The following is a 19,641-nucleotide window of genomic DNA, read 5'->3' on the forward strand; positions in this document are numbered from 1 at the left end:
CTGTTCATCATATAAAGCGATCGAGTCTCTTCAGAAAATTTGGACTAAACTGCGCTGCATTTCCCAAAAGCATCGTAAGCCTAAGTTGATCGTGGAGACCATTGCCATCAGTAATCTCTACGATAAATTTAGGCTTACGATGCTTTTGGGAAATGCAGCCCTGCTCAATTCATATGGATTAGTTTTACAATCTCTTTATGAACTTTTTGAAGCGTCAAAGTGGTAGTTATGTAGCTGTCTATGTAGGGGCAGAATAGAAAGCTCTCAGATTTTATCAAAAAGATCTTCATTTGTGTTTCGAAGATGAACGAAAGTCTTACGGATTTGGAACGACATGAGGGTGAGTAAATAATGACAGAATTTTCATTACTGGGTGAACTAACCCTTTAAATAGATTTTCATTCATGCCAACTTTAAGTTTTCACTAGGGGATAGTCTGTAAAGTTAAATGTTCCTGGAAAAACTCTCCATCATAAACATGGGGGTTATGGGATGTTGCCAGGATGCCAGAATTGCTACACTGTTGCTAGGGTATTCTGAGTGGTTGCTACAGGAAAAAGAGCCCCTAAATCTGAAAGATATGTTGGGGTCTTTTCTTTAATGTAAATCTATGGGATTTTTTGTTGTTTTTAGTTTTACCATTTGCCAGGTGAAAATTGTCCTTAGAATCTTGAAATTGTCACTATTACACAAAAGTAACAGTCATAATTTGACATTTTATCCATGCACGATAGAAGTCAATGGGATGACTCAATATAAGATTTTAGCAAGGTAAATGGGTGTGTAAACGTCTGGAAAGCAGATGAACAGCATGTCTGAACAGAAAAAAGGGACATTTTCAGCACATCACCTAAATAGCACCAGTAAAATGATCCTCCAAATGTATGTCATTACACAGAGTTGATCAAAGATCAGCATTGTTATTAAAGGCATTGAAACACGTGTCTGTAGCTATAGGGGGGAAATCAACAAAATGATATTACTGCCTTAGTCAACATCAACAGTTTCATGTTTCACATTAATTATGCATGGAAAAATTCCATTCTAATTTATCTGGTGTTGTGATGTGGTTTTAATTACTTGTTTGATGATGTCATCTTTTGGGATCTGACAGGTGATAGGGAAGTGCTGGCTCAGAAACATTATGGAAATATTTACATATACTGTAGCAATTTAGTAAGGTTGATATGTATGAAAAATATATCAAATTATTAAACTGAACATAAAAATAAGATAAAAGTATGTATTAGAACTGAGTATAAGTACAATTGTGTTAAAACATTCTGTAAAATTAATATAAAAATGACAAAGGGTTCTTTTAGCCTTTGCTGGATGATTAATCTTTGACACATTTAGAGTGACAATGTTGTATTTTCACAACTTTTATTGTTTCTGCACTTATCTTAACATGCACAGAAATGGATATCTGGGTAATTTAAACAGTGATGCTTGCATCTTGACTGAACATTTAAATCCATTAAGGGAAACCTTACTGACATTTTATAATATAATGCCTCCGAAGCTGACATTTGTTTGTGTGTATGGCAGATATATGTGAGAGAAGACCTGGCCATGAGTGTGTGACTATGTGGCAAGCCTCTGCATGTCTTTAACTTGACTTTGAGCTTTAGTTGGTATTCTGAGTCTCTGTTGTTAAAATTAATAACGGGATTTGTTCAACCACCCGAGACAGGGAATGTCTTCTCCTTCTCCTGCCCTTTTTCACTTTGACCTTTAGTTTTTCATAGTTTAATTATCAGAAATTATTCAAGAAAGAAATATGAAAACTAGCCATCCTCAGCATCTTCTGACCTGTTTTAAACATGCAGCATTTTGAAAATAACAAAAGCAGCTCTGAGAGGGTATGTGAAATCACTGTGACCAGAGGGAAATAAATCTTTTTTTTTTTTTACACAGAATTACTAAACTTTTCTCTTTTTATTATTATTATTATTATTATTATTATTATGCTATAATATAATTAGGCAACAACTAATGGCTTACAGGAAATGCAGGCTAATAATAATGGTAAATGTTAAATGTAGACATTTGCATTCTTCATTTATTGTTTTTGTCTATCTTTTTTTTTTTTTTTTTTTGCCATTTTTGAAATGCAAACGATTATTATTTTCGACCAGTATACTAACTGGGTGGTTATTGTATTAATAGGACTTTAACCATAACATAGCACCTTTGCTTTTAGCTATGGATGTCTTCACTATTATTTTCTGCCGTTAATCCCCAAAGCATGAGGGAATGAATATAGGCCTACTGGCATAATGTTAAAACTCTAATAATATGCTAATAGAAATAATTTGTAAGAATTACTGTACACTGAACCGGAAAAATAAACCGCATCTTGAAAAAGTTTTTAAAATTTAAAAAATTTAAAAAGTTTAGGTCACATTGCGATAAATATGTATAAGCTCTCGACAGAAATCGCCTTTGCGTAAACAGGTGACTAGACGTCTGTATCGGACGGTACATCAACAAATGTCATTGTTTAACACATTTAGACATCACAAATATGTTAGAAAAAAAAATATTGGCTTTTGTTTAAAATGTTGTTAAGATAGTTACCTGTTCTCAGGGCGCCACAATACAATCTAAAATGTTGAGCAAGACGTACTGTAAGGCTACTGATATTCTTTTGGCGCTCTGAAAGTAACTGAATAATCCACAAACGGGTTAAATTATCTAATTTGTTAGGCTACTGTTAATGTAGGCCTATTTATTTATTTTTATTTATTTTTATTTTATTTTTTTTTTTGCGTTTCTTAATCATGTCTTTATCCGTTTTACGTTATAATCATATTATTTTTGATCATTTTTCCAATCTAAAATAATTCGAATTACATTTTTTTTTTTACACAAAATATTACTTTTTAAAATATTTTTTATATAAACAATATAAACTACAATGCTTGCCTAAAATGCCATGCATTTGCATGTTGACAAGTGGATCGAATGGAATCTCAATGAGGAAATAGGTAACCAATCAGTAAAACCCCTACAATCTCTCTCTCTCTCTCTCTCTCTCTCTCTCTCTCTCTCTTTCTTTCTTTCTTTCTATCTCAAACGTTTCCCATGCTTTCCCTGTGATCTATCCACGACCTCTTCAGCTATCAAAAAAAAAAAAAAACTGCTCACACGTCACTGGTGAAGGTGGATCATAACATGTGCCAATACCTATAAAGCTCGAGCGCGCGAGATGCACTGAAGACACATAGCTCACCCAAGAGAGACAGATTCTGGAAGTTTCACTCGATATCTTCGGTATGATTTTACACTAGTGCTGAGGTGAGTACACATTGTCTGTCGCTGTTTCATCTGTAAGCTCACCCTTAGCTTTGTGATTAAGATGATGTGTTTTAAATTACTAATTGCATGTTTTAGCCACAGATCTGACAGAGTTTTTTTGTGTTAAACGCTTAAAAATAAGGGTTCCTCAGTGATTAGGTTAGGTAATAACCATCTTCTTGTTAAGAGCCATTTCACTGATTCTTCGGAGATTAAACTCTGAATTTTTCACTATGTTCTTTAGATAAGAATATATGTTGAATAAAAGTTGTTTGAGATTGAATTTATGTACACTAGGACTGCATACTATTATATTATGCTATTTTAAAAGTGTATGAGTTTTACTTACTCGAAAGTGTTTTTAAGCAGAGAGATTTTCTTCATTAGGCACAAATTTGTGCTCGTTTTCGAACTTCCCACAACCTCAAGTTCAGATTTGCAGTCAGAGTAGGTGAGAGCAGGGCTGTCCCAGGGGTTGCACCCCAAGAAAAGGTGGATAAACTCGGATGAAAGACATGCCAGCGCATGCAACTTGTAAAACTGTTTGGAATAGTTGTCAGTTTCTTGTCCTCCTCTGGGAAGCTGGAGCGACTGAAAGCAGGGTAGATCTCCTCTCTTCATGAAGCCCATGTTAAATGTAGCCTAATGTAATCTCCTATTCTTATTCCATAGATATCCGAAGAGCGCGTAAAGGGATCTTCTTGCGTGTTTCACAACTTTTGGAGGCGCTCCATCACGTAGAACTCATCAACAGCACGCACAGGCGCACGTGCATTCTTTTCTTTTTTTTCTTTTTGGCTTTGATCATCGTTGGAGATGTTCGGGCACGATATCTGCCTCGTGTCCGCGTTGCTGGCTGCTGCCGGCGCCGTCTTACCGGTGCTGCTGTTGCTTGTGGTCTCGCGGCTGCTGTGGGAGTTCAGGTGGAGCATCACCCGGGATCGGACGTGTAAACTCCCACTTCCGCAGGGCTCCATGGGCTGGCCGCTGGTCGGAGAAACTTTCCACTGGCTTTTCCAGGTAAGTCTTGAATATCATGGCGAAATACAAATTTAGGCTACTCTGTTTCTTTCGATTCTGTTCGCTGTGTTTTATGATTTAGCGAATACAATTACTCTGTTCTCTAACTTCTCTTAATTAGAAAGTCACACTTATGGGCTATTATATTGTAATTTTATATGAACCTATTAAAATGTTTTCGAAGTAAAAAATATATAGACCTATATATATAATTAACAAGCAATATGTATTTAAAGGTAGAATGCTGTGCGAATTATTTCCTTTCAACAGGGTCGTCATTGTAAAAATTTCTGTCAGTAATTTTCTCTTGAGGCTCGTTTTTTTGAAAACCGCCAACAATGCGTATTACTTAAGCGTTACTTACATTACGTTTTATTGATGTAGCCTACTGACAGTACAGACAGCGACCGAGCACTTGTTGCTATGGTTACCTCCTCAAGCAAAGCCGATTTCTTAAACATTTAGCGCACTCTGGCTCAGTTGTAAACATTTGTGGTTACTGAAATGATCTTTAAAGATGCTTTTGAAACTTAAAAAACAACACATTGATTATGTTGGTATGTAAAAAATTATTAAACGGCAAAAAATGTCTAATTTATGGGCAAAGGGTCGACTTCCACGGCAGACCACCTCATTGGTTTAGGTTTTGTTTAAAAAGTTAGTTCTATTCTTTCATCATATATAGCTGTTTTATGTTGCATTTTATGTTATTTTGCTAATATATTTGCATTACATTTGTCAAGCAAAGTTTAATGCTTTCTCAAAGGAGGCATAACCTCTGCTGCTCCTCTGCTGGCTTAATGTAGGGCCTAATACACATCGGGAATTATTCCCTGGCATGTGTGAACTTGATGAGGGTGTAATTCAGTGTTGCCAAGTTCGCGGTTTTCCCGCGGAATCAGGCTACTTTTAAGTTGTTGCCGCGGGGTTAATTTGTTCGCGGTCTGATTTATATTCCCGTACGTACGATTTCGGCGCTAACATCCCCAGAACAGCCCCATAAGCACAAATTCAGTGGAGAATTTGGCCGCCCGACGGAGAAAATCGTATTGGGCTATTTTTGGGCAACTTTTGACTTTCCATTGGGTTGCTTTTGTTGCACAGACCTGGCAACCGTTCTTCATGTTGGAAAAAACAAACATTTTCACCTTGATTTCATGACGTGCACAGTGACAGAACCAATCACTTGATTTCAGAAGATGCAAAAAAAAAAAAAGTTTCCATGTGATCATGGAAAAACTTGAAATATCAGGGATTTTAAAAATTGGTAGCCTATACTTAGGCCTGGAATAGTCATAAAAATTTGTAAAATAGGCCTAGTAGCTTATGAAAATTTCTATATCAGTGTAAATTTGAATATAAATGTTTGTAATTACACTCAAAATCCTTGAAATATTAGGAATTTTAAAAATTGGACTACGTAGGCCTGGAATTGTCAACAATTTGTAAAATAATAAGGTAATTACTATATCAGTATAAATTTGAATATAAATGTTTGTAGTTACACTCAACTCTATAGAATCCTTATAGTCACAAACAACTGGAAAAGTCTAAGAAATTAATTGGTCAAAAGTATAGTGAGGACCCGGGGTGTTGCAACCCTCTAAAAGATTTTCATTATGTTTTAACAGGGATCCAGCTTTCACATCTCTAGACGAGAGAAACATGGAAATGTTTTTAAAACTCACCTTTTGGGCAAACCCCTCGTCCGAGTGACCGGTGCAGAAAACATCCGTAAGATTCTGCTGGGTGAACACACGCTGGTGTGCACACAGTGGCCCCAGAGCACACGCATCATCTTGGGGCCCAACACTCTAGTAAACTCAGTTGGTGACCTGCACAAGAGAAAAAGAAAAGTAAGTTGAATGTCAGAAATACATGCACCTTCTCAAGCCTCAATAAAAGGGCATCTAATCGAAAAGTATTATGTGCTTAAGTGGAACCCATTAGTTGCTTTATTTCTTATATAAATATCCCTGTAAAGATAAATTTACTCTTTATTTTTGAATCTATTTTCTTTGAGCTCACAAAAAAATAAAATAACATTTCATTTCTAACCGTTACTGTTGCAATGAATAGTTATGCATTTGATCAATAAGCGTTTTTATGGATTCCTGTGGGCCAAAACCCAGTTTTAGCTCTTCTGGTTCCATCGTCCCGAAGTCAATGGGTTTTTTTAATTGAATTTTGGTTTAAAACCTGAAATAAGGTCTGTGGTGAACACAAGCTCAAGATATTTTCATGTTTTATTCTAAGACATAAAACAAACCAGTTATACCCCTCTGTTGATTTTTTACATTTTACGCGTCTTGAAAAAGGCGGTTGCTAACAAGTTTCTAAATGGGACTGTCAAGGACAACATCATCACACTGAATAAGTAAAGTCATCTACACACTAGTCCGCTTTCACAGCCTCATTGTGTTTCTAATCACACTCTTGCAATCTATTGTAACTCACACTTGGCTTTAAAATTGATCAAATTTGCGTTCATTTGTGAAATTATCTTGATGGACAAAACGTGTAAGTATCAAAAACTTTTGTTGATCACAGAGCTTATTTTTTGTGATAATTCAAAAGCCTATGGAAAATCTTATTGGGTTTTTGTCGAGGAAACCAGTGTGATGCTAACTGCTAATTGGCCTACAAAAACACATCATCACTGCACTCTATTTGCTTCCTAGATCCTTGCAAAAGTGTTTAGCCGTGGGGCGCTGGAGGCCTATCTGACACGCCTTCAAGACGTCGTCAAGTCTGAAATTGCCAAGTGGTGCACCGAGGCGGGGTCTGTGGATGTTTATGTCGCAACCAAGTCACTCACCTTCCGCATCGCAGTGCAAGTTCTGCTCGGTCTGCGCCTGGATGAGCAGCAAATCGCTTATCTCTCTAAAACCTTTGAACAGCTCATGAACAACCTCTTTTCACTTCCTATTGACAACCCCATAAGCGGCCTGCGCAAGGTGAGAATGATCTTCCTTCCTCAGGCCAAAACTCAGTTTGTCTCACAGCTTGATCAAGAAAAACCTGAAATATGCAGGACACTAAATGAATGTCTTGGCTACTTTCAAAATCTTTTATGAATGACCATGGTCTGATTATTTTGTTGTAGGGAATCAGGGCCCGTGAGATTCTGCACTCTGCCATGGAGAAGATCATAGAGGAGAAACTGAAAAAGCAGCAAGCCAGCGACTACTGTGACGCTTTTGACTATATGCTGAGTAGTGCAAAGGAAAATGACTATGAACTTACAATGCAAGAACTCAAGGTAAAACCTAGAAGGCCAAATCCAAAAATATTGTGTGCTATCTTTGTATAACTATAAAATGCTGGGTTGTTTCAACCCATGTTTGGGTCAAATATGGACAAACCCAACCGCTGGTTTAAATTTTTTTATAATTAAATTTTTAAACCTCAAAAGTTGAGTTTGTTCATATTTGACAAACATATTAACTGTATGGAATGTGCAACTGTAGTGTAATTCAAATATTAAAAGTATATTTTAAAAAAAACTTATGTGTAGTAATATATAATATTAATGAAATAAAAGGCCACTTAAGTGTACTTAGAGTAAACATTTATTACATTTTTTAAATACACTTAAAGGTGCAATATGTAATATTTTTGCAGTAAAATATCTAAAAACCACTAGGCCAGTGTTATATATTTTGTTCACTTGAGTACTTACAATATCCCAAATGTTTGCAACTATTTGTAAATCGTGAGAAAATTGCAATTTTAACCAAGGCTCCCGGGATGTGTGAGGAGTCGCCTGTCAATTGCGTCATACCCGTGTTACCCTCAGTTTTCGGTTTTATTTTGTAGAAACCATGGAAACATCAAAGACGCTTTAATATTTACATGTTTTAATAGGCAAGGGAACTGTTTTGATATATTTATAGACAGAAAACGAATTGTTGTTATATAGCTCAACACGTTTAGTCTTATTGTTTAAATCTAATTTTCTTGATTTTTTTGCAAGTACCATGCTTTACCATGCCTCAGAGAAAAACACTATTTTGTCAAGTAGCTAACATAACATAATCAGATGCAGCTTTATTTTTAGTAACCGTAATACAGAATTTTCTCCATCATACAATACGTTTTAAAATGAATTGCATGCCATTTATCAACACAAGCCATCCAGCATTTAATTTGATATTCTAAAATCGAGCTAGCTTACTGCAGTGTGCAACAAGTGTCTCACAGCAGCCACTGAGCGAACGCTCAGAGTAATGTGTAACATCATTTTTTAACACACTCAAATGTATCTAATATGATAAACAGAGCTGTGTTACCTCATGCTCATGACCGGAAAAGCAGAAGCGGCGCCGGCGACTGTGGCATAATAAAAGTTCCGCTGCTCACGACGTGTGTTGCGCAATCGCTCCAGCGGCCTCGTTCAGCTCCCACAACACTCGGTCCTGCTCTGCTTCATACTACAGTAACGTTAATAATCGTATCCATGAACATGATTTCTTCCCGAGTCCTATCCCTATTCTTTTCCACCGGCCGTTGAGGTAAAGACCACATATCCCAAGATTCCGCGCTCAAACTTGGCCTCATCAAGCTACGCCTTGAATAGGCCTCTAGCGACCTCTAGCGGGCAGAAAACATTACATATTGCAACTTTAAAGGGTTAGATCACCCAAAAATGAAAATTATCCCATAATTTACTCACCCTCAAGCCATCCTATAGGTGTATATGACCACAATCAAAGTTATATTAAAAACTATCCTGGCTCTTCCAAGCTTTATAACGGGAGTGAATGGTACCTGAGATTTTGAAGCCCAAAAAGGCGCATCCATCCATCATGAAAGTAATCCATACGGCTCCAGTGGGTTAACAAAGGACTTCTAAAGCGAAGCGATGGGTTTTGTAAGAAAAATATCCATATTTAAAACTTTATGAACTATAATAACTGGCTGTCGGTAATGCCTATACACTAGTCGAGTTCCGGCGGAAGAGTGACAACTGACCCGACATATGACGTAGGATGTAGGAGTAGCGTAAGCTTAGGTGAGAGTAGATACCTCTTGCGTTTCAAACACATAGGGCTGGGCAACAAACTCCGCCTACATTTCTCTTTAAAAATTCTCATTTTAGACTTCTAATTCACAACCAGTGTTTTGTTTTGCTCTATCAAAGTCCCTTTAAGACAAGTCATTTCACTCGGCGGCCATCTTTGAAATGCCTCTTGGGCATGCAAGTGCAGCTCCTGTCTCTTTGAATGGGGAAATATCAGATTCTCCAAAGCTTTTTGGAGAATGAATGAAATCTGACGACAACTGTCTCATACATTTTGTTTCTAAACGTTCGAATCATGACAAAAAACGGTATTTTCCAGGCTGGATAAAGCTAATGCACAATCCTTAATGCACGTCTCTTGTGTCTCATTTCGGAGGCGCGCGTCTGATATAGGAACTGGAGCTTCTAATGGCTGCTGCAGTGGCGCGATGACTTTACCAATTGGCGATTAGCTCTCATTTGGAAGGCGGGACTTATTCCACCATATTGCGCGTTGCACTTTCTCCCATTCATAATAATACAAGTGACGCGTCTTGTGTTATTCTATAGTCTTTGGCTCTATCCTCTGCGCTTCCGTGTTTGTCAATACGTCCTGCGTTGGGTCAGAGGTACTCTTCTGCCGGAACTAGACTCGCGTACAGCCGTCACTGGAAGAAAGTGATTTATGAAGTTTTAAATATTTTTTTTACAAAAACCCATCGCTTCGCTTCAGAAGGCCTTTATTAACCCCCTAGAGCCTTATTTATTACGTTTATGATGGATGGGTGCTCTTTTTGGAACTTCAAAAACTTGGGCGTCATTTAATCCTATTACATAGCTGGGAAGAGCCAGGATATTTTTTAATATTACTCCGACTGTGTTCGGCTGAAAGAAGAAAGTCACATAGACCTAGGATGGCTTGAGGGTGAATAAATATACACATTATAGGATAATTTAAATTTTTGGGTGACCTATCCCTTTAAGCACACTTTTTAAAAGTGCACTTTGTTTTAACGTCAAATTAAAGGTTTTACTTGATACTTGATTATAATTTAAACTTTAGCGTGTTATTTCATATTACATTTAAACTTAAAACATTTTAAATGTACTAAATGCATCTTTATCATTACAAATGTGTAATAATAAATATATTTAAATACATACATGTTTCAATAGAAATGTCATAAGGATACATTTTTTTTACCAGTACGTTTGGCAGTACACTTTAATCATATTTCAAAGAAGTAATCAAAAGTAATTATGACATTACATATAAAGATAAACTTAAGTCCTACTTAAGTGGGTCAAAAAAGCACTTTTAAGTTCAGCTAATTCAGCTAAAGTTCTATTTTTAAAAGTATACTTCTTTTTTACAAAAGGGAATTTTAATAATTTAATTTTTTTTATATTTACACAATTTACTCACGGCTTATTTGCAAAATGACTAAATTAAAATGCATTTCAGGAAACAGCGGTAGAGTTAATATTTGCTGCCCACTCCACTACCGCAAGCGCATCAACATCCCTCATCCTGCAGCTTCTGCGTCATCCAGACGTGAGCGGGAGTGCCAGAGCAGAGTTAGAGAGCGAAGGCTTGATCAGCGACTCACACGGATGCTGCCGCTCTCGTTGCCATGGGAACATCATCATTGAGGAAGGCAATGCTGCTGAGAAGAGTTCCAGCGAGTGGAGATCGACGACGAATAAAAATATGTGTTTTGAAGCAGTGGACAAGGAAGAGGGGTGTCGCTCTTGGACCCATGTCCCTTACCTAAGCTTGGAGAAACTGAGTCAACTTTCTTACCTGGATTGTGTGGTCAAAGAGGTGCTTCGGTTTCTTCCACCAGTGTCTGGAGGATACAGGACAGTTCTGCAAACATTTGAACTGAATGTGAGTGTTTGTGTGTCTGTGTGTGTTTTATATATTTTACCAAAATAAGTACTGCTAATACCACTTTTATCAGTAACATTTTATATTGGAAACATTATTTAAAGTTACTACATTTATCAAATTTAACATTTTAAACATCATGGCCCTGTTTACACCTGGTATTAAGATGCGTTTTGGTCAGTCGGATCAGAAGTGATGCTAAGTGCAGGTGTAAACGGGGTAGTCGAGATAGAGATAGTCGAAAATACATTCAACCGAATTGCTTTCGTAGTGTAAACACTCATGTAGTCAAATGTGTTCGAACAGCCACAAAATACAGCTTACTCTCCACCTACTTACCTAATGCGTAAACATTATGAGAAGCTGCTAGCCAGATGGGATTTAAACTCAGCTGAAGACCCAAGTTTGGTTTGAACACAAAAAACTTACCATGCACAATGTTCTCTCACCATTCGTGATTTTGAACACTCACAGCATTCGGTGTGGTCTTGCTGCTCTCAGAGCAGAAATGAAAGCTGATGCTCTCCGTATGTTTTTCCACTGTCTACGGGCGCATTCATATGTAAATTGCGTGAGCTTATTTCATCCACTAGATCGAAAGATCTGAAAAAGCCCATACATTTACCCACCCATAGACCCTCCCCTCAAAGAAAGCAGAACAGAAGTGATCGAAAGTGGACAAAAGAGACGGGTGTAAACAGGAATGTCTCCCTTGTCTACATGTGATCCAATCGACCAAAATCTTAATACCAGGTGTAAACAGGGCCCATGATATACTGTGAATAACAACAACAGTTAGATGTTGCTGATGAAAAAAAGTATTTTTTTTTTCCTGCATCAAACACTAAAATGAACACTAAAAAGTTGAATAATAAACTGATTTTATTTTTATTTACTTATTTAGAAGGCAATGTGCTCTGTCTAACATAATCATTTCTATATTGTGCATCTGCAGGGTTATCAGATCCCGAAGGGCTGGAGCGTCATGTACAGCATTCGTGACACGCATGAGACTGCAGAAGCATATCAGAACCCGGAGCTCTTTGACCCGGATCGATTCTGTGCAGATAGAGACAATAGCAAAACCGACCGCTTCAGTTACGTGCCTTTCGGAGGCGGTGTGAGGAGATGCATCGGGCGGGAGCTTGCTTTGATTGTGCTGAAAACTCTTGCTGTGGAGTTGCTCGCCACGGCAGATTGCACTCTGGCGACGGAAACGTATCCAAGGATGCAAACAGTGCCAATCGTGCATCCGGTCAATGGATTGCATGTGTTTTTTAACTACAGAACCCACGGGATTGAGAGAAACCGGAGGGAGTCCACGCATATATAAGCAAAAAACATCAATTAGACACTGTACCACAAACGCACAAACATCAAACTGTCTTTGGGAATCATTTGCAGCCATTTGCAGTTTCCTTCGTGATGTTTATATAAAGCAAAACATCTGGAAATCTGACTGGGGTGAAAAGATGGACCTGACACAGTCATTAGATAATGCAAAGTCTTGAACTCTTGTTTGTTTGTGAACTTACCCCAGACAGCAACATAGTGTCGACCCAGATCCGGCCCACATCTGGTACATGTGGATTACACGCAGACCAGATGTGGGCCGGATCTGGGCCGACACTATGTTGCTGTCAGGGACGGAAAGGGTAAATATCCACTAGAATGCATGAAAAAGTTACTTAAGCTTATGTAAATTATTGAATAACCAAGCCATTTTCATGTGCATGAGGACATCAAGTACTACAGATCTTTGTAGGAGGAAAAAAAGAATAGAAATGCATTTAAATTCATTCATTCTTTCATCTCAGCATTGTATGTGATATATAAACAAAACCAGTTTTTTTAAGAAATGAAGTAGGAACACAAATAAGCTCTAATTATATATGTATTTTTCAAGTGAATAGGGATAGCTCATTAAATAAGAAATAATATTATGCCACTTTCTAATTTCTAGGCCACTGTACTATTAAAATGACTAGTTATCTATATAGTACATGCTGTCGCTGCTGCGACTTTGTATTTTAGTACTTACAGAAGTTACATATTGCTTTAAACTACTTAAATAGGCAAGTAATGCATAGTTATTTGTGTTTATCATGAATGTAAGCTGTGAAAAATGATCTTTGCGCTGTGAACTGGGGGATCAGTTTAAATACAGGGAAGGAGAAAACAAGCAGCACTTTTTCTCCAATTTAGGAGTATATGTGTATTGTCGTGTCAATACTTGTGTGTAATTTGTAGTTCCTGTGCTAATGTTTGTGTTGTTCAGTAGTGCTCATTAATTTTATATCTTTTATGATATCTATTTTGAAATGTGCATTTGGAGCTCTGCTATGTTTAAGATGTGTCTGTTCAATAAAGAGATTTGATGTGTTTATTTGGTCTTTGTTTAGCATGAGTATTGTGTTTGGGGTCAGTACGATGTTTTTAAATACAAAAAAAAAAAAAAAAAAAAAAAAAAAAGAACAAACATTTAAAATAAGATAATTTAAAAAATTCTCTTTTTTTTAAAGAAATTAATGGATGAACAAAACAGTAAAGTTATTTAAAATTGTAATAATATTTTAACAATATTACTGTGAACTAACTAGGTTACTGCAATTTCTGCAGTGAAGGTCTCATCATCTAAACTACCCTAGAACATAAAGGACAAGACTGTAGTGTTTACATGAAGCAGATCTTCCTCTGAGTCAACCAGCAGGAGACATGCAGCCTTTTCTTATCGATACAAAGCATTTAATAACAACTTACACACGTGTGTGGACATAAAACTGACAAAAGAATTTGTCATGGACTGACACACGCCCCTAAGACTAGCAGCCGAAGGGCACACAGGCATACCAGATGGAGAATATACAGTGTGCCTCAGATAGTGTCAGGGGTGGGAGAGTTATTAGAGAGTATGGGACATGACATGAGGTGGAGAAATGGGGAGTGGTGAGAGAAGGACAGGTAGAATGTAGAAAGGGTATACGTAGGGAGAAACAAAGAGGAAAAATATGCAAGATATATGAAGTGACTGTCATGGGATTCTAAAGGAATCCTAATGGAATTTCTTTCATCATTTGGAACCAGTACCATTGGAATCAAATAAGAATCCAAAAAGAATCTAATGAGACAGTACTGGATATTTCAATTTATTTTTCAGAATTTCAGTTAATCTACTTAAGTAGGATCGTATTTGATTCTTAGAGTCCTTTAGAACTGGTTCCAATTTATTATAAAAATGCCAAGATTTTTTACATTCATTCTATATAGAACATACTTTTTTAGTGGTCATGAAGTAATTACTTATTCAAGATAAATACCTACTCAAGAGAGTATGCAAATTTAGATGCAGCCATAGTCCAAAGGTTCGGCTCAGTCAACCTCTGCTGGTAAAGGCTGTAACTACACCATTCTGTCAGCAGAATTTTTTTAGACCATTGAAGACATTTTGCCATCTTCTATGGAAGTAAAATTTCACTTGTGCTAACCCAAGTATTAAAAACCTACATTTTTTTAATAGCATTTTATATTAGGGAAAGTAATTACAATTACTACATTATAAAATTTATAAAGTTATACATTATAAATTTTAAAAAATGTGATATAGTGTGAATAATAATAATAATAATAATAATAATATCTTGTGGTAACACCTTAGTCCAGCAGAGTAGAAAAACACTTTAGATTAGAGGCCAATTCTCACTATTAACTAGTTGCTTATTAGCATGCATATTACTAAGAAATTGGCTATTTATTAGTACTTATAAAGCACATATTGATGCCTTATTATATAAATCCTACCCAATTCCTACCCAATACCTAAACTTAAAGGGTTAGTTCACCCAAAAATGAAAATTCTGTCATTAATTACTCACCTTCATGTCATTCCAAACCCGTAAGACTTCTGTGTCAGCCTTCAATTCTGTTCACGTGAGCAGCACGACGCATGCGTATGATGCTGATGCAGGAGCCAGCCAATAATGAGTCGGCGTTCTGACATAGAACCTGGAAGTGCTGCACTGTGTTTACAATGTGAACAGCATTGAAGACTGAGAAGAAATTGCTGAATAAAGTTATTTTATTTGCACAAAAAGTATTCTTGTCGCTTCATAAAATTGAACCACTGTACTCACATGGACTATTTTAAGGATGTCTTTACTACCTTTCTGGGCCTTGAAAGTGTGTTGCTGTCTATGGGGGATCAGAAAGCTCTTGGATTTCATAAAAAAAATCTTAATTTGTGTTCTGAAGATTAACGAAGGTCTTATGGGTTTGGAACGACATGAAGGTGAGTAATTTATCACAGAATTTTCATTTTTGGGTGAACTAACCCTTTAACAACTACCTTACTAACCTATTAATAAGCAGTTATGAGGAGTTTATTGAGGCAAAAGTCATGGTTAATAGCTAGTTAATAGTTAGAATTGGCCTCTAATCTAAAGTGTTTTTCTACTCTGCTGAAGAAGTCAGTGTTAACAGACATCTTTCTTTCTTTTTTGTTTGATCTAACAATCAAATTCCTATTGAAATCCATGAGATATCCTATTTCTCTCTTTATTATTCCATCGTGCCCTTGAGGCAGGATCATGGTTCAGCTGAACTTCTGAACCGGATTACTTCTTGAGTATGTGTGTATACATAATGTCACACCTTCAATCATCAGACTGCCAGCGGGATAAACAACATGATTTGTAAGTGCCAAAATGACTTAAACAGTGAGATAGACTGATAAGGTTACAATCAGCCATCCTAACTAACTGACTCAGAATATGGACTGGTGAAGAGTTTAGATATCAAAATCCATATTCCTAAGTATCTTTAAGCTACATAAATCCATTCAGGCAAGAACATCAGCAGCTACAGGTAACATCTTAAGTGTTTGTAAGGGGATCTGTCATGGTGGAAGCTGTATACTATGTGATGTGTCATGACCTCTTTTGGCAGCATCAGTATGTGTTGGAATGCAAAAACAGCAGCTGGTGTCTACACTGTAATTACCCTACAGAAAATGCTTCCTGACCCAAGGATACACCTCACCTACATGTACTCACACCACCCCTCTGTAGTCAGAGTTCATAAAACAAGGGCAAAGGTGAGTGCACACACATTTTGTGTTTGTTTCTTGGATTGATCACGTAATATGTTTAATAAACTGCACTTGGGTTCTCATTGCATCTCACCTGAGACATCGTAAGAATGAGGATATCACCTAAATATGACTTCTACAACTTACTGCAAATTCAAATATGGCAGGGTACAGACCACGTTATTTCCCTTTGATCTTTGTAACATAATCCTCCTCACCTTAGGTGCACATGTTATTGCCTACTGTACTTCCTTAAGGGGAATATTCATTCATGAGGAAAATATGAGGGGAAATATCCAGCTGACTATGATGGGACTTGCTGTTGACCTAAGTTGACTGAATTTGAGTTATACAGAAATTCTCCTCAAAGCCTTCTGTGAATCACAGCAAACGGCAGTGCTGCATATTTTGAAGTCATTCATCAGAAACAGATACAGAAGTTGGGTGGGGTTACAGTGTTCAATAACAGGGTGACTGACATTCTTTAATAAAGAAGAATCAGCTCAATGATAATACTGCACCCACTGTCAGCACACATGCATAAGCTTTTTTGATGCTGCAAAAATGCTTGTGAATGAATGGGTTCAGCTCGACTGGGTGTCTACAGCTCTTTATGGAGGACTTGGAGGAGTTTCATGGGTAAATGCACTTTTCAGTGCTAAAATCAAATGGGATTACAGTACAGTGGAATCTCAATTCACAAATCTGTCATCAGACGCGATGGTCATTACTGACACTGTCACAACTGATTAGTAATAAAGAAACTTTTCAAATGTCATTCAGTTGTTCAGACTACCTTGGCCCACTACAGACATTTAGGGTGATTTGGACACTTTTTGCCTTTAAGATGACTTAAAGTGCACCAATCAACCTGAATTCACCCATACTTTAATTTCTTCATTTCCATTCAACATCTGCCAGTACCATTTCCATTCAAAGTTGGCAAAGTAGGCAAATCATGAAAGTTCATGCATGAACAGCATTAGCAACCAGTGGCGCTGCTAGCAATTTTGGGCCCTATGAAAGAATATGAGGTTGGGACCCCTACTGCACCCATTCCACACCAAACATACAAGTCAACCTAGCTATAATAATAATGACCTATTACTTTTGCTATTGCTTTTGACCACTAGGTATCAGTATTTAATCAGAGACCTCCCATGGCTGTAGCTAGCAGATGATTTATTATGCAAATGTAAATGTAATAGAAAAATACAGTACAGTAATCAAATATTCATATTTATACATTCGTAAACAAAACTGTCTAAAAATTCAAGAAGGTCCATATTTTAAAGCTTTTTCTAACTTGTACGCAGCCTTAAAATAACATAGTTCTTGTAATTGTTAACTATAGCATTTGTAATAATAAGGATATAATTACAGGTAAGACCATTTTTTCTTTCTTCCTTTTTATAGCATTTGTTATGAAAAATAGCAATACAGTTAGAAACTATAGCTACAACATGCCACAGTTGTAATATAAATCTTTAGTGAAAAATCTATTCCCTTAACAGATTATCTATTATAAATTCTACAACTGGTCAAAATTCCATGAATTTTGAATAAATGAATTTATTCATGAAATGAATAAATTCAATAGAACGTGATAAATTCTAGTAAATGTGGTCTTCATGAGTTTAAAAGCTTGCAGAATGATGTTTTCCCCTCTTTTCATCAGTCATTTTAGTGGCTGTTTTAGAACATGTTTGACTTTCTCCGTAGCGTTTTACTATCCTGAATAGAATTCAAATGGGTTGCACATTTGATCATCAGCGTCGCATAGGAACGGCTCGTGCACATCTTAACACTTTTGGAGCGCGCTGGTGAACGCGCCTACGGTGATTCGCACGCCACTCATGCAAAATTAAACAATTGGGCTTCAGTCACAGTCATATTGCGCAGACAGTTGATCCGTTCAGTTTGTAAAGTTTATAAAAGCTCCGAACGCGCAACGTATACAATTAATTAATAGTCTGATGATTCTACGTTTCGGTGTGGGCATTCAGAGTACCGGCAACATGTGAGAAGTGCCGGTGCGTACCGGCCCACTTCGAGAACTGACTGTTACTACCAATAAAACCGATCTCTGGGGGCCCCAAAAGTGCATGGGCCCTTAGAATCGTCCTAACTTCCCCCCCTTAGCGGCGCCCCTGTTAGCAACACCTTTTACTACCATGATGTGATGTATTTCTGAGTAAAATGGGATATTACAAGGGAACTGAGGTGATTAAAATAAAGAGGGCTTTTATTAAATTTAGCTGTCTAGACTTTCTTTCCATCTCTGAAAAGAAATGTCACATGAAAGCAAAAGGCACATCATGGGACATCTAAAAGGGCACATAACATGGGTTCCCAAACTTTTTTTTTTTGTTCTGAACCCCATGATTTAAATCAAGAGTGTCCAGGGCCTGCTGAGTTTAGCTCCAATCTGCTCCAGCACACTTTCCTGGAAGTTTCTAGTGACCCTGAAGACCTTGGAAGACCTTGATTAGCAGGTTCAGGTGTTTAATTAGGGTTGGTGATCAGTTAGGCAAGAAGGAGGCCCTCCAGGATGAGGGTTGTACACCTCTGATCTAGGCTGCGTCTGAAATTACTTTCATTTTTTACATACTTTCTTGAGTAGGTTATTACATCCATGTTTTGCCTACGCTTTTATGAATATTGTGAATTCACATACTAATCTTGTCATACTGTTTTTCACCACTGATGTAGCCATACACTTGCAAACTTCCCCAAGCACTTTCCCTCGGGGGAATTCCCTCGTTGCCTCACTGCCTTATCAGGCAATGACTTTGTAGACAGTGTTTGCACACAAAGGTACCTCAAGAAAATGATTTTGTACAGACTTCTGAGGCAGCATAATGGTTCAATGATCTACAGCAAAACAGAGAGAGCTTTGGTGATAACTAAACAACTAAAACATTGAGAAATTATTTTTATTACAATAATAATTTCTCGATAGAAATTACATCAGAAGTGGAAAACTATTGTCAAAAATGTACATTTACGCACAACCAACCTCAACTTTTAGAAGCCATCTTTAGTTTTTTAGCTCAACTGTCTCATAATGGAAAGTACAGGATTGTGGGATATCAAAGGCAGCGAAGGATACATCTATGCTGCCTTCAAAAATCCATCAGATAAAGGTATCTCACGAGACAAGAAGTGAAGCTAACATTGGATTCGGACATAGCTTGATGCCTTCCTGCCTTGAAATGCATCATCCGAAGGCAGCATTTTTAAGTTTTTGGACGCAGCCTTAATTTACCCACAAGTGATCAGGGGCTTATGGGGGTTCCATTTAAACCTATTGCAAGGGTTCCGCCAGTAGTGGGCACTCATGCA

The 19,641-nt window shown here is 37.2% G+C and overlaps 1 protein-coding gene across 1 annotated transcript; it reads left to right on the plus strand.

The window, feature by feature from the left end:
* Positions 1 to 306: 306 nt before the first annotated feature.
* Positions 307 to 13,599, plus strand: LOC127498017 (cytochrome P450 26B1). Its single transcript, XM_051866858.1, has 7 exons — positions 307 to 3,300; positions 3,973 to 4,320; positions 5,952 to 6,176; positions 7,002 to 7,277; positions 7,427 to 7,582; positions 10,788 to 11,213; positions 12,169 to 13,599. The coding sequence occupies exons 2-7, from the start codon at positions 4,117 to 4,119 to the stop codon at positions 12,544 to 12,546; spliced, it is 1,665 nt and encodes a 554-aa protein (XP_051722818.1). The 5' UTR covers positions 307 to 3,300; positions 3,973 to 4,116; the 3' UTR covers positions 12,547 to 13,599.
* The last annotated feature ends 6,042 nt before the right edge of the window (positions 13,600 to 19,641 follow it).

Source organism: Ctenopharyngodon idella, chromosome 17 (assembly GCF_019924925.1).
Source record: "Ctenopharyngodon idella isolate HZGC_01 chromosome 17, HZGC01, whole genome shotgun sequence".
In the NCBI taxonomy this organism is placed as follows: Eukaryota; Metazoa; Chordata; class Actinopteri; order Cypriniformes; family Xenocyprididae; genus Ctenopharyngodon; species Ctenopharyngodon idella.

What these genes read in the sequence shown, in the direction of transcription:
- LOC127498017 (XM_051866858.1), top strand. Translation starts at nt 4,117, where the DNA reads ATGTTCGGGCACGATATCTGCCTCGTGTCCGCGTTGCTGGCTGCTGCC. An exon ending in TGCACAAGAGAAAAAGAAAA is followed by an intron (nt 6,177 to 7,001) that starts GTAAGTTGAATG and finishes TTTGCTTCCTAG; the next exon opens with ATCCTTGCAAAAGTGTTTAG. An exon ending in TTACAATGCAAGAACTCAAG is followed by an intron (nt 7,583 to 10,787) that starts GTAAAACCTAGA and finishes AATGCATTTCAG; the next exon opens with GAAACAGCGGTAGAGTTAAT.